Source organism: Mytilus galloprovincialis, chromosome 1 (assembly GCF_965363235.1).
Source record: "Mytilus galloprovincialis chromosome 1, xbMytGall1.hap1.1, whole genome shotgun sequence".
Lineage (NCBI taxonomy): Eukaryota > Metazoa > Mollusca > Bivalvia > Mytilida > Mytilidae > Mytilus > Mytilus galloprovincialis.
Window position 1 is genome coordinate 16850642 of NC_134838.1, and position 23491 is coordinate 16874132.

At 33.0% G+C, this 23491-nt stretch overlaps 2 protein-coding genes across 3 annotated transcripts; one reads left to right on the forward strand and one right to left on the reverse strand.

Annotated features, from left to right (window-relative positions):
• LOC143067532 (octopine dehydrogenase-like) lies at positions 1-4577 on the forward strand. Of its 2 annotated transcripts, none has more exons than XM_076240863.1 (2): positions 1-129; positions 3003-4577. In XM_076240863.1, exons 1-2 carry the CDS (start codon positions 127-129, stop codon positions 4416-4418), a joined length of 1419 nt encoding a protein of 472 aa, XP_076096978.1. In that variant the 5' UTR covers positions 1-126; the 3' UTR covers positions 4419-4577. The 2 variants fall into 2 exon arrangements, with proteins under 2 accessions (XP_076096978.1, XP_076096987.1); XM_076240872.1 differs by lacking the exon at positions 1-129 and adding an exon at positions 206-356.
• A 2932-nt stretch (positions 4578-7509) lies between these two features.
• LOC143067540 (uncharacterized) lies at positions 7510-22877 on the reverse strand. Its single transcript, XM_076240885.1, has 5 exons — positions 22804-22877; positions 20019-20221; positions 19042-19151; positions 18569-18733; positions 7510-9719 (listed from the first exon to the last, which is right to left on the reverse strand). Exons 2-5 carry the CDS (start codon positions 20218-20220, stop codon positions 9336-9338), a joined length of 861 nt encoding a protein of 286 aa, XP_076097000.1. The 5' UTR covers position 20221; positions 22804-22877; the 3' UTR covers positions 7510-9335.
• Positions 22878-23491: the final 614 nt, after the last annotated feature.

Genomic DNA, 23491 nt, shown 5'->3' on the forward strand with positions numbered 1-23491 from the left:
CATCTCCTAGACATGTATACATGTATTACCTACTGAGAATCTGTCACTCACCCTATAATCAGATTACGCAGTGTTATTCTTTATAATTCTTTCGAGTAGACAGTACACACTACAATAAGCTGCAATATGGTAAGTCTTAAACCGTATGTTTTTAATTATTTATCAATTAATATTTTTGATTATTAGTATGATCACACTACACTTAATGAAAAACTTGCAGACACACGTGCATCGTGTAGCTCATATTTCATACACCTTGAAAGGCTCGTGTCAGCGGTTGTCGATAGCTAACCGGTTGTAAATCAAATGGATTTAAAGATGCAAATATCGATTTATTATTGATCTCAATAATTAAGGTAAGATTTCGGTCACTTATATACTTCAAATCGCATTTTCGTATTCCTTTATCTTTTAAATGACTACTGTAAAAAGTATTTAAGAAAGAGGTTGCGAATATGAAATCAAAAGTGAAAATGCAAAATTTTAAATGTCATTATAATTTGTTACAAGGTTATCTGTTACCTAAATAAACTGCAGGAAGGGTTTAATTTTTTCGACTATGTTATCCCCCCTTTTTGATATACTGTAGTATTTATGAGATAATCTACATGTAGCAGTTTCGTTGAGTCTTTTGTAGACATTCGCTTAAAATCCAGTTGAAAATATAAATGCTTATTCTGTACGGAATACGATCAACGGTATATTAAATAAGTCAAAAAATGTGTATGAACACTTAAAATAAAAAGAATTTACATGTCATTTGCATCATAAAGAGTATGCGGGGGAAGGTGTATATATATATATATATATATATATATATATATATATATATATATATATATATATATATATATATATATATATATGACCTTTGCTATCTTTTGGTGTGGTTCAGAGGTCAATAAAAGTGCAGATTATAGGGGTGTGTTTGGATATACTCCTGAGGCGTTCTATGGTTACCCATAGGTACCTATGGTTTGATATTTTGTGTGTAAAATATCAAACTATAGGTACCTATGGGTAACCATAGGCCGCCTCAGGCGTGTATCCAAACACCCCCAGCGTTACAACACAGTGCCTTTTTTTAATTTTTCAATCTCTATCTGATGATATGCCAAATTTTCTGTAATTTTTAAATGGTGTTTAACCACTTACACACAATTTTGTTGTGATATACTTGAATTCCGTGTTTCCAAGCATTGTATCATGTTTTCCTTACATATCAGAAGTGTTGAATTGTCAACACACAGTTCTTATCAAAACAACAAACATTTTGTAAGCATTCTGTTGTAACTAACGATGATCAGTGCTGCTACAAACACATAAAAACAGACAGATTAGGGAGCTCTGCCAAACTCTTTATTCTATCAATATAAGCGTGCTTTGAGGATGCTTTACCTATTAACATTTCTGTCTATTTATATCTTCATTATTTTATTGCTCTACAAGACAAGCTGCATCTCTTATGATGAATATGATCTATAGTCTCTTCATATTAACAAATGAAGCTACAGTACAATTAGTGAAGAGGGTAGCACTAAATCTACTAAATACTTTGTGAACCATGAGCAATATTTAGTGGTTGACCATTTGAAATAAGGTTGGTTGGTTGGTTGGATAGGGCGAGGGGTTTATAAGGAAAGAGATTTTTTTTCTTCTGACGAAATATAATTCATTTTAACCTTTTGTGAGACTAGCATATTTGTGTTGTACTGAATTTACTTTCTCTTTTGTACACATTTAATTTATTTTTACCCTGTGTTGGAGATGCAAGGTTGATTTCAAAAACCTTTGACACTACGCTTTAATATCAATTTGCATTCAGATACTGCGAGCATTTTAATGCGGTATCATATCTTATTATTGCTACTAGGTTTCAAAATAGTTTTGTGTGAACCCATCCTGGTTTTCTTACTACGGTATCGGATTCGGTCCGGAAAATGTTAATGTGAAACACAAAAGGGCCTGGAATGGTGTGATTTAAGACAACAGCATTGTTCTGTATGAGTTCTATATAATGTTGAATTCGTTGTTTTTACGCCAAGCTGGCAAACAAACTGGACCTCGTTATTTTAGTGATATTGACATGCTTTTCCTGTATTTATTTTTATATATAATTCTCTATTGTTGTCACACGTGTAAGAGTGTGTAATTATGGAAATATTTTTCCACCTGCATGAGTTAAATATAAAGTATTATTTCACACCCTGACCGTCTATTTACTGACTATTATCTATAAATATTTTCCTGATAAAAAGACGTATATGTGTCAATAGGACATCATATAAAAAAGAAGATGTGGTATGATTGCCAATTAGACAACTATCCACAAAAGACCAAAATGACACAGACATTAACAACTATCGGTCACCGTACGGCCTTCAACAATGAGCAAAGCCCATACCGCATAGTCAGCTATAATAGGCCCCGATAAGACAATGTAAAACAATTCAAACGAGAAAACTAACGGCCTCATTTATGTAAAAAAATGAACGAAAAACAAATATGTAACACATAAATAAACGACAACCACTGAATTACAGGTTCCTGACTTGGGACAGTCACATACATAAATAATGTGGCGGGGTTAAACATATTAGCGGGATCCCAACCCTCCCCCTAACCTGCAACAGTGGTATCATGCCCACCTCGAAATATCCTATTTCCATATAATAATGATACAAATATGTGATAGGATTGTCAATGACCATTCACCAATATTCACGTTGATACGAAATACCAAAAGTACCCATACAACCTTCAACAATGAGCAAAGCCCATACCGTATATTCGGCTATTAAAGGACTTTTAGATTTGTGAAACAATTGAAACGAGATAACCAACGATTTGATAAATGACAAAACAATTAACTAAAAACATATATATAAGACCATCGACATCCCACGAATTACAGGCTCCTGGCCAGAGACAGGCAAATAAAGAATGACTTGAAATGTAGTTTTGTGATTCAGTAATACAAGATTTTACACTTTATTTTATAGGCTTCAAAGAAAAAGGAAAACGGACCAAATACAACTAAAAAATCTGACAAGGAAGCTGAAGCAAAGACAGATTCTAAAACAGAAGAGCCGAACAACGAGCAAAATAAGAAAGAAGAAGAAACAAACAATCAAACTGAAACGGAACCACCACCTAAAATGCCACCATTGAAGATGTGTATATGTGGTAGTGGAGGAGGTGCCCACTGTCTTGTTGGACTGGCGGCATCGCAACCAGATGTTGAAGTTCGAGTGCTCACTCTTCACGAAGATGACGCAAAACTATGGACGAAAGAAATGAAAAATAATGATTTAGTAGTTGTTATTAACAACAGAAATGGAACCTCGAGAGAAGTAAAAGCAAAGCCTGAAATCGTAACAAAGAATCCAGAAGAAGCCGTTGCCGGAAGTGATTACATATTCATGGCCGTGTCACCAACGTCTCATGATATTTACTTCAAAGCAATGGCACCACACGTGGGTAAAAACACCTTGATTGTAGGTTTACCTGGTTTTCCAGGTTTTGAATATCAATGTAGGGATATCGTAGGAGAAAAATCTATTCCCTGTACGCTGATGAATTTTAACTATTTACCTTGGGATTGTAAACTCCTTGAATTTGGAAAGAAGGTAGAAATTATAAATTTTCGAAGCTACCTAACTGGTTCCATGATTAGAGGTCGAGGGATTTGTAGAAGGCCACCGCTGATGACCCTCCAAATGCTTCACGGTGCAGAACCCATTTTTCGGCAATCGAAAAACCATCTGGAGTCTATTCTTATGTCTCATTCATATATTCGACCAGCAATTATGTTTGGCCAATGGAATAGTTGGGACGGTAAACCCATCCCTGAAGCTCCTCTCTTTTACGAGACAGTAACAAAAGAAACAGCTGATCTAATTTCTAAATGCAGCGATGAATGTGTTGAAGTAGCTAAAGCTATAATGGAGAAAAGTGCAACAAAGATTGATCTATCTGAAGTCAAACCGATCTTCGAATGGTACCAAGAACTTTGTTCAAATGATGTTAACGTTTGTACAGATATGTTGACCGCACTCACAACAAGTAAATTTGATAAGGATGTAACGCACGAAATGAAGAAAGAAAAAGGAGGATTAGTTCCAGATTTCCATTGTGCAAGCTTAGCAGAAGACATACCAATGGGTACAATAGTAATACGCGCACTTGCTGATATTGTAGAAGTTAAGACGACAAATATTAATATGCTCATTGAATGGTGCCAACAAAAAATGGGGAAAGAATATATTATCAACGGTGAATTGAAAGGCAAAGATATGAAATCAACCAGATGTCCACAACAGTATGGGTTTACTACATTAGAATCAATTATAGCGTGTCAGATAGGATCAACAACATTAGAATCAACTATTGCATCACAGATAGAATCAATAAGCTAATGAATTAACGTTGTAGGAACCATAATGAATTTTGCTTTCCTGCACATTGTTGACTTTGACATTTCAAATTATACGCTTCATTCCTGTGTAAAACTCATATATTTACAGATTTATATTTGCTACAGCATCGAAATGTTTTCATTAAAAATTGTAAACTTCCGTTCATTTTTACAATTGATGTCTACAGTTACTGTAGTAGTCCGATTTTTTGTATAAAAGAAAAACCCAAAGATGATAATAAAGAGGACAAATACAGGTATATATTGGGAATTGGTCAGTAGTCGGTAAATTGATTGATTGGTTGTGGGTGTTAATGCAACTTTCAGAACTCTAGGCTATGTTAATGGGTTATAAAAAAAAAAGTAGTCAGGAAGGTGAGGAAAGTCCTACTGATGTATTGAAATAGAAGTTACAGCATTTGTTGATTGACCCAAACATTTGTTAGCCGATACCATTACTTGGCATTTGTCTTAAATTGTATCTACAAAACAAAACCTGGCATTTGAACGAAAAGAGGATAAAGGATGAAAGTCTTTTTTTGGCCTCTGGATTTGTGAAAATAGTGTTTATAAAGCATTTGAAAATAATGAAAAATTTATTGATAAATGCATAAGATTTATTAAGCCTGACATTTTAGTGCATTTGTGATGAACTAAGATAAGTGATGTCATAGACATATCTAAATTGACCTAAAAATAATTTTGCATAGTTTTTGGACAAAGTGGATACGAGCCAAGATATTTTACCCATATTGTTACGTCGTTAGATATAAAGTGCATACTACATCTTGTAGCAAAATACATTTTGATTATATCTGAATATCAATGTCAAGGGCTCATAGTATTTTGCCAGTTCTTGCAGTTTTATATTAAAAGCACGTAGTTCAAGGAAAATTCAAAACAGATAGCCCTTTAACAAATGGCAAAAAAGCTCTAACACATTAAACAAATGGGTAACAACTGTCATACCCCAGACTTGGTACAGGCATTTCCTTATGAAGACGGATTAAATCTGGTTTTATAGATAGCTGAAAGAATCCTGTGCTATTGACAACAATGAGTGAGCAAAACAAACAGAGTTAAATGGTCAAAAATTGAGGAACAGCAGTCAACATTGTGTTATAATCTTAATCACTATAAAAAAAAAAACAATTATGTCAACAAAGAAAAAAAATGCATTAAAGACACTCTATAGACAACGCTCATAAGCAAAAATAAAAGGCAATAGTACAAAAAATTACCATAACACAATAACACAATGACGGAATGTATAAATACCGAGCCACCAAAAGGATATTATCAAAATTTGACCAAACAATCTGTAGTTCTGTGGTTGTCGTCGGTTCACATTATCATATTTGCTTTTAGTTAATTGTTATAAATTAGACAATTAGTTTTCTCAATTGAATTTAGTCGCATTCTTCATGCCTTTTGTAACCGACTATATGGTATGGGGTTTTCTCATTGTTGAAGGTCGTACAGTTGTATATTATAATTGCTTACATCCTCTTCATTTGAACTTCTTTTAAAACTGCTTTTTAATTCGAGCGTTATACCGGCGTCACACATCAGAGTATATTTTAGCTCCGACGTACGCCGGGCGTGGTTAAAAAAAATTATGTACGCTGCCAATACGCTAGTAATTTTGGATGCCCAATACACGCTTAAAGCTCGTTGTGCACACGTTACAGCTATGATTGACAGGTTGAATGCATCCAAAATTACTAGCGTATTGGCAGTGTACATTTTTTTTAACACGCCCGGCGAACGTCGGAACTATACGCTGATGTGTGACGCCGGTATAACTTCTGGCGTATCAATTTAGAAGCTGGAATGTTTGCACTAAATATGTGCTACTGCTCATGTAAGTTTCTCCCCCTGTGGTATCAGCTCGGGGGAAGGGGCTTCTTTAATACTTAATTGATAGGGGGTGCAGATGGGGTTCTGTTACCCCAACCTTTTTCATATAATTCAGATTTTAAAAATGTATACTTTTTCATAATAGCGTAGGTAAAAATGTAACCTTTTCCCATATTGTTTGGGTTTCGTGTGGTGTGTAATGGTTTGTAATGTAAGAATGGAATACCAAAGTGACATTAGAGAAAAATTGGTTGAAAAAAAACGCCTGGAACACCAAGAAAGAGGACAGACGAAGAAATACGGGAAATATTTTGACCTAATCATATATTTCTGATAGTTTTCCCGACCTATTCACATATTTACAAGCTTGAAAAGGTGACCTATTTCAGCGGCACGTCCTATCACCTTGTATATAGGAATATTGTATATATCCCCGGAGAGTATCAGCAGCCATGCAGTAGTCGCCCCTACAAAAGAGAACCTATACGCTAGTTATAGTGAGTAATAATACTATAATATTGCTCAAACTACGAAAGTAAAGATAAAAACAAGCTTCAGGTGAACCAATACTTGAGGTGTACGCAGTTCTTTCATCACTTCCCAAGTGTCATACTTTGTGTGTAGCTCATAACAATAACAAATCTACCATTAACGAGGAACTGAGGACAGAAATTTAGCTACGACAATAGGAACAGATCAGTGGTCCAAAGTGCCAGACATATGTTCCATATCAGTTAACATAATCATGACAGGTCCTTAAAACTTTCGAAGAAATCAATCCTTGTAGAAAATGTGAATCCTCGGTTTTGGTTTTTTTTTGTTTTTTTTTTGTTTTTTTTTATATTTCTTATGAATTTGTGTGTCAGGAGTTTGTTGGTTTGGTTCGTAGGTGTTTCTCTTTTATTTCCCCATAAAAATTATACCATTGGTTCCCCTGTGTGTATTGTTTTACACTAAATTATTTTGGGTCCCTTTATAGCTTGCTGTTCAGTGTGAGCCAAGGCTCCGTGTTGAACGCCGTACTTAGGCCTATATCTACAATTGTTAACTTTTTATACATTGTGACTTGGATAGAGAGAGTTGTCTCATTGGCACTCATACCACATCCTCTTATTTCTATTATTAGATTTGAATGTCGGCAATTACAGTTATACAAATAGTACATGTACTTTCTTATAAGAATTGAACAATATCATTTCAAAAGGTACTGTCTTAAAAGAAAACTACTCATATAAAACAATCAATAATAATTTATTGAATAAATATGTAACTTCACAGTACCCAAATTGCATCGAGTATCCAAATTGCACCTATTTGCATGGCAAAATAGGGGCGGAAGTTTTCTTAGAGATTAACAATTTATATTTTTTTATTTGACATTATGCACGTCTTTCAGCATATTTAAATACATTTAACTATACACAAAACTTTCCCAATATTAATCATCAGATGAAGTACTACCTATAAAAGTATAATCTACGGAAACAACGAAATGCGAAGTCCCGAAAAAATTAAAATGTAATTTTAAAAAATATAAATAAAAAAATTAGATAAAAAAAAAACAAACCTGTCAAAATAGGTTGGTTACCTTCATGCACGTTAGAAATTTATTACAAGATTTGAGAAATGAGTTTTACAACTAAAATTGATTTCATCAATTATAAATGGGACAATCCTAACCTAGATAAAACTCAAAATGCTAGCAAAGCTTTGTCTGAAACAGACTCTTTCATTTTAGTTAAAGATGTCACTGGAAGCAAAATTTTACCAAATGTTATAACCTCTTCAAGATCATATGAACATTTCCTTCTATAGAACGGTGTACATGTACAACATTTTACATTGATGGATATATAGAAAAAGATATAAATCTATAAAGTATCTTTGATATTCAGAATTCATTTGGTTTCAGCGACTTTTTGATTTTGACCATGGGAGTGAAACAAGCCATAAAACTTTGATTATAAATGTGAATACACATTATATATATATTCAAAGTGCCACTAACTTATCAATATGTTTACATAAGTATTTAGTATAAATATAAGTATATATAACTAAAAGGTAAATTTTACCTTATACAAAGAATATAGTTAAAAACAACAAACCGATACAAAACAGCTGCCTTTAAGTTAATATGATAATTAAAAGAACCTTCAAATTTAAAAAAAAACATCGAGTAGATACTTTCATTACAATAAAATGTTAATAGAGTGATACTATTTATGTTAGATAACTGAGATGTTTGTAGCACCTTTTTTGTTTCTACTTCTTTGCTTTGGTGTATAATTTACCAATGGGTTGTTATATATTTATAACGAAGACATGAGATGAGTAGTGTATATACATTGACATATAAATTTCATCATAGTACTTTACACATATAGCCTTATTTGTTATTTGTAAGTTATATTCAGTTACTAATCTAAATTAAGCTGACACGTGAGTTGCGTCGGATAGAAATCGACCATATATATACAAAACAGGAGAAGTGGCATGATTGCAAATGAGATAACTCTCCACCACAAGTGACCAGACGACACAGACATTTTAAACAGCTTTAGGTCACGAAACGACTTCCATCCATACCGCATAGTCGGGTATAAAAGACCTCAAAATGACAAACATAAAACAATTCAAACGAGAAAACTAATTTGAAACATTCAAATACTTATCAAACGATTATTTTTGGTCTGATGTTGTAGGGTTGTTATAACAACTGAGATTTCTTCAACCCAAAATAGGATAACAAATGCATTGATTTGCATTTGCATAAGGTGGATTTGTATCCGACCAAGATATTTATCTATCATTTCAAGATCGACTATGAAGTTGAGAACGGGTCGTGATTTATATTTTCATATGGGCAACCAGTGGAAATTCGAGGTATTAGATAATGAAACACACAAGAAAATTATTTATCAACATTGGATGCAATTGAATACATGAATTTTGAAGATTTCAATTAACAACTATTCTTTGCAAGAAATCTAGGCATTTCCCATTCTAGGCACATACATGAGTTATTTGATTATCAGGAAAATCAATTTTTTTATGGTTACAAGGGTTGATGAAATGTATACTGACAGCAACCTTCAGGTTCAGATTTCCCTTCTTGCCCACAACACTGCCATATCTTTATCTTAGGGTCGTTATTTCCATGGAGATGGACTGGTTTCCGGGGATGATAATAACACGTGCCAGTATTTTGACCTGGGACCAGTGCTTTGTGACAATACCGGCATTCTTGTAGGCGTTTCCTTTTGAATCGTTTATTATCTATTTGTTCATCTTGGCCTGTTAGGTATTCGGGTCTTTCATCTGCCAGGATTGAAAGCTTCTTTTTCAACTTTTCATTGTCGCCATTGGCTTTTGCAAGTGCTGTATCTTTCATGTCGTGTAGTTGCTCCAGAAATTTCTGTTTGATTTTTTCCGTTTGCAACTACAAAAAAATAAGCCTCATACATTTATATTAGCTAAATGCATAGGGATATTTATTTAAATTGATAACACATAGTAGATGTCGATGAATACCAGTACCATGACATTTTCATTATCCAAAACATTCGATTTGACACAATAAAATCTTTAAATAAAATAATTTAGAATCCTTTTTCAACTGCGTTTAGAAGTTCAGTACAAATATGCAATCAGTTATGTGGAAAATATAGAACATCTCGCTGTGTGGTCTTTTTTAAGTTTCAAAATTGTTTCTAATCAGTTAAAAACAATAACAAAAATATTAAGGTACCGATTTTCAATAACAACTAGTAACTTTTATATCGTCATTTAATTAATGACTCTTCAGTGATGCAGATGACTTAAATAACTGAAAAGTCCCAAACCTAGTAATACCAATCGAATTACTGACTTCTGGGCCGCGGTAAAACCCATGGGAAAACAGTCCACCAGCAGATGTTGTATATCAATACAACTAAATTGTTCTTAAAGGGTGCAGGTAATGATGGTAAGGTTTATTTGACTCATATTGATCCCAATACATTAAAATAATTACATTGCATGAATGTTTCATTATGATACGTTATTTTGATTGGCTAACAGCAATTTTATGTCCTTCTGACATTGATATTCATTACACAATGAAATGTAACATTCATGATGACACAAGGTCCCCCAGTAGAGTGCACAGGTACACAAAGAAAAAGTTGATAGAAATCGTGTTTTCATGATCATAGCCAAAAGATGTAATTATATGTATTGTAATTCCACAAATACAAAGCGTTGACCGTGTGCACATTTTTTTAATGAGAAGTGCTTCATACAAAATGTGCTTCGGTCAACGCTTCTAAACCCAAATGAATTTACAAAAAAGAAATTTATATTCTTAATTAAATGTTTGGACGTGATAACATGATTTCTCGGTCGTCCGACTGTCTATATCACTCTGCAGCTCTTAAAATAAAATTGCATTATACCACGGGTTTGTGAAGTCAATTACGTTGACCTGACCTTATGAAAATAATTTAGAAGTAAATAATAGAGTACATAATACACCTATTTCCAGAATAAGAAATAAACTTCAAATACTTTCAAAGGGGTTTGTGTTTGTACCGGCCGACAAAGCAGCCAACAATGTGATGGTGATATGCCGTAAATACTACACAGACGTTCTTAAAAATGAAATTTTAAATTCATCTACATTCAAGTCCGTCCGCTCCACAGAGAGTGATATAGTTAACAAGCATATCACAACCACAGGCTTCTTCTGAACATTTGAAGGTCCCTACTATGTATTGGCTACCTAAACTACACAAAAAACCATTTAAATATCGTTTCATCTCGGCCTCTAGTAAGTGTTCTACAACTAATCTTTCAGTGTTCTTAACTAGTTCATTAACTACTATTAAAGAGCTTATCATAAACTATTGTAATAAAATTTATGAACATAGTGGTATAAACCATTTTTGGAGTGTAAACAATTCTTTGGATGTTTTAGATAAATTACGTGCTTTTGATGGTCCTTTTGATTCTGTTAATAGTTTTGATTTTTCTACTCTTTACACTACACTTCCACACTATCTTATTAAACAAAAGTTTTCCTATTTAATTAAATGGTCGTTTGGTAAAGCTGAATGTAGATATATTTGCTGCAACTCATTTAAAGCCTTCTTCTCTAATGAGAAAGATAAATATGCTAGATATACTTATTGGAGGTGTGATGAGATGATTGAAGCTGTTAATTTTCTCCTTGATAATATTTATGTACGTTTCGGCAACAAAGTTTATCGACAGGTTGTAGGTATCCCCATGGGCACTGATTGTGCCCCTTTAATAGCAGACTTGTTTTTGTACTGTTACGAATCACAGTTCATGACTAAACTCAGTAAAGACCCGTCGAAATTTCATTTAATTGATAAATTCAATAACACTTACCGTTATCTTGATGATATTTTTTCGTTAAATAATCAAGAATTTTCTCAATATACTGTGGAAATTTAACCCAAGGAACTTACTTTAAATAAATCAAATTCATTCGGTAATAACTACTTCCTCTCCTGGATTTAGATATTTCGGTTTTAAACGAGAAACTCCACACTAAAACTTACGACAAAAGAGACGATTTTTCGTTCCCTATTGTTAATTTTCCATTTTTAGATGGTGATGTTCCTTTGGCACCATCTTACGGTGTTTATATTTCACAACTTGTTCGCTATGCCCGCGTCTGTTGTGACGTTTTTGATTTTAACGAACGCAACCTATGTATTACTGGTAAATTATTAAACCAGGGATATCGTTACCATAAATTACTTAAAACCTTTACAAATTTTTTCCATAGATATAAAGATTTGGTTTTGAAGTTTGGTTGCACCTGTAGAAAACTTATTTCAAACGGGATAGCACATCCTCATTTTTACGGAAATGTTGTTAACCGTGCCCGGAAATTTAGAAATGATCCATGTAAACTTGTCGCTCCTTTAAATAAACTTATTCTAAAAGGTTACCTATTCAACATTGAATATTGTTTTTATTGGTATAAATATTGATTTTGTTATCAGTAAATTAAAAGTTAACTAAATATTACTAGTATGTTATATGCATATACATATTCATGGATCTACAATCTGTCGATACCTGTAACTTGGCATTGCACAAGGTCATGATTTTCTCTGGCTGTTTATGACGCCTTTACACTAAATCCATGGGATGTTGGATGTGTACGGATTGATAGTTTAGTCTTAGTTGCATGATTTTTTTATTAGTTGTTAGTGGCTGTGAACTAGCTGTCAGATAACTGCGAGTACTCTCAGATCTGTTCATTGTGTCTTTTTGTGTCGGGATGTATAAGTACCGGGTCACGTCCACTTGTATTTTTGTCCATCTGATGAGTTAAGCCTTTTTCAACTGATTTTTATAGTTCGTTCTTATGTTGTACTGTTATACCACTGTCCAAGGTTAGGGGGAGGGTTGGGATCCCGCTAACATGTTTAACCCCGCCACATTATTCATGTATGTGTCTGTCCCAAGTCAGGAGCCTGTAATTCAGTCGTTGTCGTTTGTTTATGTGTTACATATTTGTTTTTCGTTCATTTTTTTTTTTTTTTACATAAATAAGGCCGTTAGTTTTCTCGTTTGAATTGTTTTACATTGTCTTATCGGGGCCTTTTATAGCTGACTATGCGGTATGGGCTTTATTCATTGTTGAAAGCCGTACGGTGACCTATAGTTGTTAATGTCTGTGTCATTTTGGTCTTTTGTGAATAGTTGTGTCATTGGCAATCATTCCACATCTTCTTTTTTATATTAATAACTTTGACTCACTCGACAAAAAACTTCATATTGTGAATCGCAGCTAATATTCTGATAGTCGGTACTAATCTATCCGTCCAAAATTGCATCGAACGTAACATAATGTACATCTTTATATAGTTGTACATGTATATCACAACACAATTATATAATAGTTATCAGAGGTACCAGGATTATAATTTAGTACACCAGACGAGCGTTTCATCTACATAAGACTCATCAGTGACGCTCATATAAAAAAATATATAAAGCCAAACAAGTTGAAGAGCATTGAGTGATCCAAAATTCTAAAAAGTTTTGGCAAAAACGGCGAAGGTGATCTATGCCCACTGTGTCTAAACCACACCGGCAAAATTTGTTCGGACTCGATGGTATCTAACATCGGGCACAATGACGGAACATCAATAGACAGAAGAAAGATAGATTTCTCCTTATTTTCTTATTTTTTTCATGATATCAAAAAATATATATGTTCATAAACAACTATTTTCTATTGTGATATGCAATATTTTCTACAACTGTTCTATATTAACGGAGAAATAAGTAAAAATGCATGTCAAAATGACGAATTGAGTGAACCTTGCCTCGAAATTGTTTAATTTCTCGTTAAATTGTTCACATTGTACGAAAAGAAAGGTACGGGAAGATAGATACTGACACGAAGACTGCAAAACTAGTCATTATGAGCATCTCAATACTTGTATCTCTGTGTATGGAACGAAAGAAATGGGTCATGTCAAAATGAAACTGGCCGGTTTCGTCAATGTTTACCACCCGGTTTCGTCATAGATTTCACAATGCATAATCCGGTTTGGTCAAATAAAAAAAATCATAATCGCATTACATTATAATTGATTATTTAACTTCAGCGTTGAAAAGGAGTTTTGTGGGTCGTTGGAAAACAACTTCTTTCACCGAACAACGGCTTATTATTTATATGAGTCTCAGATTCAAATAAATAATAAGCAAACACTTGAATTCCTACTCTTATAGAACACAAATATTTTAATTTTACTTTGCATTCCGAAATTTTTTAACAGGAGATTGAGGTTAAAGCTCTCTAAATATGCGTTTTCTATATGAGTTATGGGAAAATATGTTGAACTTGAAATTAAAATTTACGGTCTTAAAAATCGAAACACACAATTGATATGTGATTTTCTCGCACAAAAGGATGGGCACCTTTATAAGTAATCTAATCATTCTATGTATGTAATCTTTTCTATCATCGTTAAAAATAAATCTTCTAAAGGATAAACGTTGATATTAAAAGAAATGTATGCATGCATAATCGACATAGAATGAATTACAACTACCATGCATTAAAATAAAATTTATTTATCACTAATTGTAACTATACTGCTATGTACAAATTAGTATAATAGTCTCAGGTCATCGACAAAATTCAATAATAATTATTTTGTTAACATTACTAAAAAAAAAAACGGGTCTGTACTGTCGCCATTGTGTTATGATGATCGTACACTGACGTTGGTCAATATATTTTGACAATATATACGGACAGACGGATTCAGTTTATTTCAAAGTGGACGTGATTCGAACAGCTTTTACATACCGCCGAGTTGAACAATATTTTGATTATTTTTTGCTTTAAAAAATCGTTAAATACATGAATCAATATAGTTCTGGCAACCAAAGGTGGGGTCGGGGCGTGCAACCTATATACGTCTTCCAGATTCGCCACTTATCTTATAAAGTGTATGTCCCTGTTTTCTTATTTCTTACAATATTTTAATTCGGTATACACTTTATGGCCGAGTTCACTTGAAACTCTCGAGTTAACTTTACTAACTCGGTTTCAACAAAACGATTTTACTGGAACTACTCGAGTTAATCCCTCGTACCCTGGTTCCAACCCTCACCGAGCCATGGTTAAATTCGAGAAACTCTTGAATGACGTCAAACCCATGAGAATATTTTATGTTTTATGCTTGGTCAGGGCCTTACCCTAGAGTTACTTAGAGTTGTTCCGAATATCAACTCTAGTGCGTTCACGTGATAATCTATTTTATCGTCCTTCCCTCTGCCTATATCACCTTGCTCTGTTGCTCCGTAATTCTCGTATCAAGACTTCAAAACGAGACCAGGCATTATCAGCTACGTCACAATGTGAGAGGAGAAGTTCTTTTATGGTTGGGGCCTGTTATCTAACTCCCACGTGAATAGATATTTTTCGTATCACACCGTACGGAGTGTGATATGAAAAAGTGATATCAAAATTACGTTAATTTGATGATCCCTAGACGATTTTGGTAAATTTTACTTTAAAAAATTATAAATATCTGTCATAAGTAAACAAGTACGCGTTGCAAAGAAAAACGGCCGTAGCAACACAACTCGCAACAAATAGGCCACGCACATACAACTTTTTGCCATAAGAGAAATAGGTTTAACAACTTGTGAGAATTAGATATCGCTTGATATCAACTCTCGTTATTTAATTTCAATAATAATAAACTCGCCATAGGCTCGTTTATTATTATTGAAATTAAATAACGAGAGTTGATATCAAGCGATATCTAATTCTCACTATAGGCTCGTTTATTATTATTGAAATTAAATAACGAGAGTTGATATCAAGCGATATCTAATTCTCACTCGTTATGAAACCTATAATTATCAGCGACGTCACAATGCGAGAGGAGACGTTATCAAGCTTGCTTTTGTCAAGTGTAAAACTGTGTTAGGGAGAAAGAAACGACCAGTAATAGCACGATAAAAAGATAATCGGGTTTTCTTCGTATAGATATCGTAAAATATCAGCCGCTCGACACAATGTGAAACTTTTTAGCTCGTTCGCTACGCTCTCTCGCCAAAAAGGTTCACATTGTGGCTCGCGGCTGATATTTTACGATATCAATGTGTAGAAAACCCGATAATCTATACATGAAGAGTTTCAAGTGAACTCGGCCTATGAGATAAGTGACGAATTTCAAGTTCTTTTTTATCGATTTTTATACATTTTTTTTCAAATATATATAAAAGTTTAATAGCAAAAATGATAAGGAAGACAAAATATACAAATAAGTCGACTTGGTCGACATCCTAATAAAACTTATTGACCTTTAATTACGAGTTGTTTTTTTTTCCATGCATTTCTTTGCGTTTTTACACGCCCGTCACAATTTTGACAGGACGTATTATTGTATACATCCGTCTGTCCGCCCACCTGTCCGTCCGTCCGTCCGTTCTTTCATCCGTCCGTTCCTCCATCTATCAGTCATTCGGTCCGTCCGTCCGTCTATCTATCCGTCTGTCCGTCTGTCCAGCATAAACATGTCGCACCGTAACTTGAGGACAGCTTATCTTATTTCTTAAAATTTAACATAGTTATTTCTTATAATGGTCAAACGATCTGTAAACCTTTTAGTGAAAATCAAATTAAATCTTTTTGAGTTACAGGAAATGTAAGTGAAACAGGAGTGTGGGTTTTTTTAACATGTCGCGCCATATCTCAAAAACGAAGTATTATAACTGCATCAAACTTTACATACTTCTTAGTTATATAAATCTTTTAAACTTCTGTTTACCTTTTGGTGATGTTTAAAATTTTGGTTTAGAGTGATTGATTTTTTTTTTGGTAAAACAAAAAGGGGGGGGGGGTCCACTTATTGCGATGTATCTCAAAACCTATTTATGATTATTGTTTAAATTTTACTCACTTCTTATTAATATTAATCTTAATATCTGTATACTTTTTGGTGATGATTCAAACTTTTATTTTAGAGTTATTGAGTTTTTTGTAAAAAAGAATAGAGGTTTTCACATGGTGCGCCTTATCTAAGAAACTATTTCTGATTATTGCATACAACTTCACTCACAAGACGACGGGCGCATCATGCGGTCATGGGCGCAGCTGTTTATTGCCAATTACGGAACAAAATTCCCCTCTTTGACAAATTTAAAATTAGTTTGAAGTTAAGTGAAATAAGGGATACACCTTTCATTAGGAAACTGTGTATTACCATAATTACCTATGTCCAAACATGCCCGTTTAAAATAGATTTTAACACGCCAAGTTTACTTTACAATAAATATATATTAAATTCTCGGAAGACAATGTTCAGATCCGTGTCAACGTTCCTTTTTATTAATTTGTTTGTTTAAAAAAAAAACAAAAAACCGGGTGATATATAAAGACGAAACCGGGTGATTGTGTAGTAAACAACATTGACGAAACCGGTTTATTTTAATTTGACATGACCCTTTTCTTTCGTTCCATACACAGAATTACAAGTATTGAGATGCTCATAATAACTAAATTTGCAATCTTCGTGTCAGTATCTATCTTCCCGTACCTTTCTTTCCGTACAATGTGAACACTTTAACGAGAAATTAAACAATTTCGAGGCAAGGTTCACTCAATTCGTCATTTTGACATGCATTTTTACTTATTTCTCCGTTAATATAGAACAGTTGTAGAAAATATTGCATATCACAATAGAAAATAGTTGTATATGTATATATATTCTTTGATATCATGAAAAAAATAAGAAAATAAGGAGAAATCTATCTTTCTTCTGTCTATTGATGTTCCGTCATTGTGCCCGATGTTAGATACCATCGAGTCCGAACAAATTTTGCCGGTGTGGTTTAGACACAGTGATGCCTTGGATAATTATATATAGATATAAGAAGATGTAATGGAGCAGTGCATATTTTGATACTGTGAATTCAGTACATTTTAACGTTTTAAGATTTTGGACAATGTAGTTGTAGTTAACAGATTTTATGAAGCTTAATTTACATATTTATTTTGATTTAAAATTTCATTTTTTTTTTTTTTTTGCAAAATTACGGTATTGACTGATTTCACGGTTCACTGCAAAAGTCATAGTTGGAGCACCGCATGGAGTCCTATGGACACATAATATGTAATATATTTTTTTAAGAACTGTTTTATTTTTGTCTAAGAGTTGTGTATTTTCTTCGACTTGAGGTTTGTAACTGTTCCATTGGTATTCATTTGTATCTTCTCTCCCTTTTCTGCTTATAGGTTTGAATTGCCAGACAAGTTGATATACCTCTTTTTTTTTTACTCAATCAAATGATATTTGATACAATCTATCAACGATAAAAGTGAATATTTTATGCTCTCATGGTTTGTTTAAGAAATAAAAAGATAATATTGACACTGTTATTTACTGCTCAGAAACACCAGGCTTTAAAATAACTTTTATAACATATATAAATTAACTGTTTATAACTAGTTTCTGTTTGTATATAAACCTAAACATATAGATCAGAACGTTGGTTTTCCCGTTTGAATGGTCTTACACTAGTTATTTTTGGGGCCCTTTATAGCTTACTGTTCGGTGTGAGTCAAAGCTCAATGTTGAAGGCCGTACCTTGACCTCTATAGTTTACTTTTATAAATTGTAACTTGGATGGAGAGTTGTCTCATTGGCACTCATACCACATCTTCCTATATCTATATTAAGAAATTAATATTGTGTTTTTGCCTTAAAATTTTAGAATATAACATGAGACAAAACTAATTACCTCTTCTTTGTACTCTTGGAGTTCTTTTCTACATTCTATCAATATACTGTTTAGTGTACTGATATCCTGCTCCAACTGGTACCGCTTGTTGGTCATATCGTTCACTCTTCCCTCCAAATCTTTTAAGTTCTGCATTTCCTGTTCAAGACGTCTATTTTTCGTTTTCTTAATAAATTACAAACACTTAAATCGCTTTTTTTTTAGTTATTTCATAAATATCATTATTTTTCATTATATGTCATGAATGAAATTAACAGTTTTAATGATGGAAAAAATAAAAACATTCCATTTCCTTTATTTTTTTCTCCTTTACTGTTTTTTTTGTTTTCCCTCTTCATTTTACGATTCATCGCACTGCCTCGTTTTTGATGTTTTTTAAAACACAATTGATTTTCTTATTCATTTTTAATGTTTAATAAGTTGATACAATTATTTGACGGAGGAATCTTTAATATTTTTGAACTAAAAATTACCTCTTCAGTTAATCTTTTTATCACTTTTTGTGTATTAACCATCTGTTTTTCGAGATCAGATTGAACTTCCCTGGTTTTTTGTTCATTTCTATCTAACTGTTCCTTTAGCTCTAAGAGTAAAAATAACGCAATGTAACCGTGATACAATCATGAAGTTATATACGCAAGTAAAGTAAGAAGCAACCATTTAACTTTAAAAGGGGGATTGATTTTTTTCGGAGTTCGTTTTATTAAGCGCCAAGGAAAAGTGCGATTTTTTGTAGTTTTTCAACGCTATTATTCAATTTTTTTTTCTTCAAAATTTAACGGTCTGGATTCAGAATTATTTATCGTCATCTGCTTGACAACAATCATCAAATTAGGATCAAAATACTTTTTTGGGGAAAACCATAACCGCCCTCCCCAACTAAAAAGTTTAATGGTCGTTTCCTAAGACGCAATTCTTCTTTATTTCAATATGGCTCTAACAAACTTCCATAGAACGATATAGGACTGTTCTCGTGTGGAATTGATAAATGTATTTGGATTACCTCCCTTAGATCATTGTACCTGAAAACGGTTTGCTCGATAAATTGGGGTCGTAAATTACAAAAATAAAACGGGGAAGATGTTGTTTTTTGTAAGATCGATTACACATTAATAGATGTACAAAAAGTTACACAAAACGAACGATGTATCTTGCTGAACGAAAAATTTCCTCATAGAAAAAGAATGAAAATGTGCATCCTCTCAATCGGTCAGTTCACGAAGACCATCAGAATAGGGTCATCACAACATTATTAATTAACGTAAATATTTCTTACTCGTTCCAATTTAATTTTCAATTCTCAGCTTCCTACTAGCATTTCATAAAGCGTAAGATTTTATCAATGTCTCGTACACTGCACATAACTTCCCAAACTGAAATTACAAAACCCGACAACACTTGCTAACAAATCAGTTGATGTTTTCTTTCATTTATTGGTATATAATTGTACCTTCATGCTCAGAATGTAACAGCTGTAGTTCATTGACTTTTCTCAGTAAGCTCTTTCCCAATTGTTCTTTTTCAAAACAGATCTTTTCCCAGGCCCAGTCTCTCTCGCCAATTGTATTACCCAAATGAATGTTACGAATAAATTCTTCTGAATCAGCTCGCTGAATTTGAAGTCCAATCGGATCTCTGGTGAAATCACTCATTCTACAAAAAAGTTCTGCCATTGTTCCATAATTCATATAAATTATTTTCATATCAACTTTAAAAATCAAGCAAAACGATCCCGATCTCAGACTGTTAATACTTCGTAATGCAACCACCTTAGCTATGTTATATTGGAAATATTCTTCAATTTAGAATTGATCCTAGTAAACGTATCGCTCCTTATTCTAAAAGGTTACCAATTTAACACTGTAATAAGATCATTGAATATTGTTTGTATTGGTATAAATATTGATTTTGTTATTAGTAAATTAAATGCAAACTAAATGATACTAGTATGTTATATACATACACACATTCAGGGATCTACAATCTGTCGATACCTGTAACTTGGCATTGCACAAGATCATGTTTTTCTCTGACTGTTCATGACGTCTTTACACTAAATCCATTGGATATTGGATGTGTACGGATTGATAGTTTAGTCTTTAATGCATTTTATTAGTTGTTAGTGGCTTTGAACTAGCTGTCAGATAACTGCAAGTACTCTTAGATCTGTTCCTAGTGTCTTTTTGTTGTCGGGATGTACAAGTACCCGGCCACGTCCAATTGTATTTTTGTCAATCTGATGAGTCAAGCCTTTTACAACTGATTTTTATAGTTCGTTCTTATGTTGTACTTTTATACCACTGTCCCAGTTTAGGGGGAGGGTTGGGATCCTGCTAACATGTATAACCCCGCCACATTATTTATGTGTGTGCCTGTCCCAAGTCAGGAGCCTGTAATTTAGTGGTTGTCGTTTGTTTATGTTACATATTTGTTTTTCGTTTATTTTTTTTTTTTTATACAAATAAGGCCGTTAGTTTTCTCGTTTGAATTGTTTTCTCGTTTGAATTGTTTTACATTGTACTATCGGGGCCTTTTACAGCTGACTATGCGGTATGGGCTTTGGTCAATTGTTGAAATATATATATATTAAGTTATTTGGACGAATTTGTACCGACGGAAATAATATATGTTGACGGACATATTAAAATTGCTATATCCGATCTTTTTTCCCTATCAACATGATCATATCGAACTTTTATGAAAGCTTTCTCGCAGACAGGCGAAAAACGGGAATGTTTATTTTCATACTTTTAATCTATGAATTAAAAGTGAAAAATAAGGTGAAATGTTTACTAATTTACCGTAGGTTTGAGTCAATCTGGATAATTGTGTCAATACAAACGTATATATATAAGCCCAATGAAATCAGAGATAAACTTTTTTTTAGCTCAGAGTTAAAATTATTTTCCTGGGTAGAGTCATTCTGTGATTTTTATTCCCTTCTGATTTATTATATATGAGTCATAACATAAAAAAAGATATATATGGGTATGATTGCCAAAGAAAGAACTATCAATCCTGCTATCTAGACGAGACTGTAAAGTACAACAAGTTTTACTACCCGAATATACCCTTCAAAAAGTGAAAGAGGGTTCTAAAATAAGTGCAAAGTCGCAGTTGCATAACAAAAGTTGATATTTGAAAGCATGCTTATATAACATCGCAAGAATATCATAAAATGTTATAAAGCGTTTTTACACTAATATTACCAAAAATTATCATGTAGGCGCTGATAGGCACACACTTCTCTGGTGGAACCAAAAAAAAATGCATTACTTCAAACAGACTTTATTTTTTTTTTTTGGAAATCCTAAAAAAATCTTCATCATACGCTCCCATAATTACCTCTGAGAGTCACCACTGTTTAAATTGACAGCCAGTCAGAAGGAAAGTATTAAAGCATATATAATACACTGGGGTAAAGCTGATGACCGTAACTGCATTCACGGTCATCCCAAGATGTCGGACGAAAAATTAGGTCAGTATTTGTATCGTCTGTTTAAGTGTTCCTTTATCATTTTCTTTATAAAGCATACATTGATACGATGTAAATTTATAAAAGATTCACATTGAAATCACAAATTACTACCGAGAAATGTGTATTAAACAGACAAAACAAATACTGACCTAATTTTTCGTCCGACATCTTGGGATTACCGTAAATGCAGTTACGGTCATCAGCTTTACCCCAGTGATAATATATAAAAACAAAACCTATCTATCTTGGTATAGTTTGATTATGGCATAGTTGAATAACAAAACATTTACATATGAAAGTCACTATGGAAACTATTTTCAATCCACGAAAAGTCTCCAGGATAGAAACCACAAGATCAACAACAGAAAAAGTCTTCAGGACAGCAAGCTCTTAGACTAGATCAACAACAGTGGGGATAGTTAGTTGTTTTTATATTTAAGAAAAAGGACATAAAATGTATGATGTTGGAACTGTTCAATCGTGAAAAAAAAAACAACAGAAAAAACGTATAGGAGTCCTGACTTTGAAATAAATGTGACGAAGTTGTTATATATATATGTTCCTATAGAACATTACGTCAAAAAATTCAATTCATTCATATTAAATGCTGTCATCTAACAAGGAAGAGTAATACCGTTTACATAAATTACTTACATCAACAACACGTAAAGAATATATAATTTCTTTATTGTGTTGTATAATAAGTACACACCATAAAATGGTAGACAATCATGAATTATTCATAACAAGTACTTACTTTGTCTATGTTAAAAATCTGGTCATATTATAAATACGGTCATATTATAAAATGTCAATAAGTCATATCAATAATTTTAACTACTGCGTAGTTTGATAAATAATCTTTTAATTTTTAAAAATAGAAATTTGAAAAGTTCCAGTCACCCGGAAATGTTTCTATAAATACTGTCTAATAATCTGGATTCGAAGAAGAAAGTTGTAAATCATTTACATTGTCTGCTTTTCATGTAAATTTATAGTTAGTCAAATTGAAGGCGTTCATTAATTCGGGTACATTTCGTCTCTGATCGTTGTTTAGAATTTAACTCAAGTCATATTCAGCAGAATCACAACAAAAATTATTTCGCGAAAGTAACGTTACATCTGATTAATTTTTATAAATATATATATATATATAGCATGAGTTTAATTGGCTTGTGTCAAGTTCCTGTAATAAATAAAGTTGAATTATACCACAGTAGATGATATTCTAAAATTGGTGGCAAAGAGTGAGGTACAGTACTGTAGAATAAATATGAATTGACCTTCTAAGAGTCACTATATCCTTTGAGAATGATAGGAATATTGACCTGACATTTTCTATCTTTTCAATGTCATTTATATCTACTGCGTTAACATGGTTATCTACTTTTGATTTATCTTGATTTTTTGTATTCAATCCTATAATCACTATGAAACATTATATT

Excerpts from the sequence above, each read along its gene's own strand:
- LOC143067540 (XM_076240885.1), bottom strand. The coding sequence starts at position 20,220 with ATGAGTGATTTCACCAGAGATCCGATTGGACTTCAAATTCAGCGAGCT. Across the intron at positions 19,152-20,018 it reads GTTACATTCTGAGCATGAAG|AGCTAAAGGAACAGTTAGAT; the intron begins GTACAATTATAT and ends TTTTACTCTTAG. Across the intron at positions 18,734-19,041 it reads TAAAAAGATTAACTGAAGAG|AAAACGAAAAATAGACGTCT; the intron begins GTAATTTTTAGT and ends TAATTTATTAAG.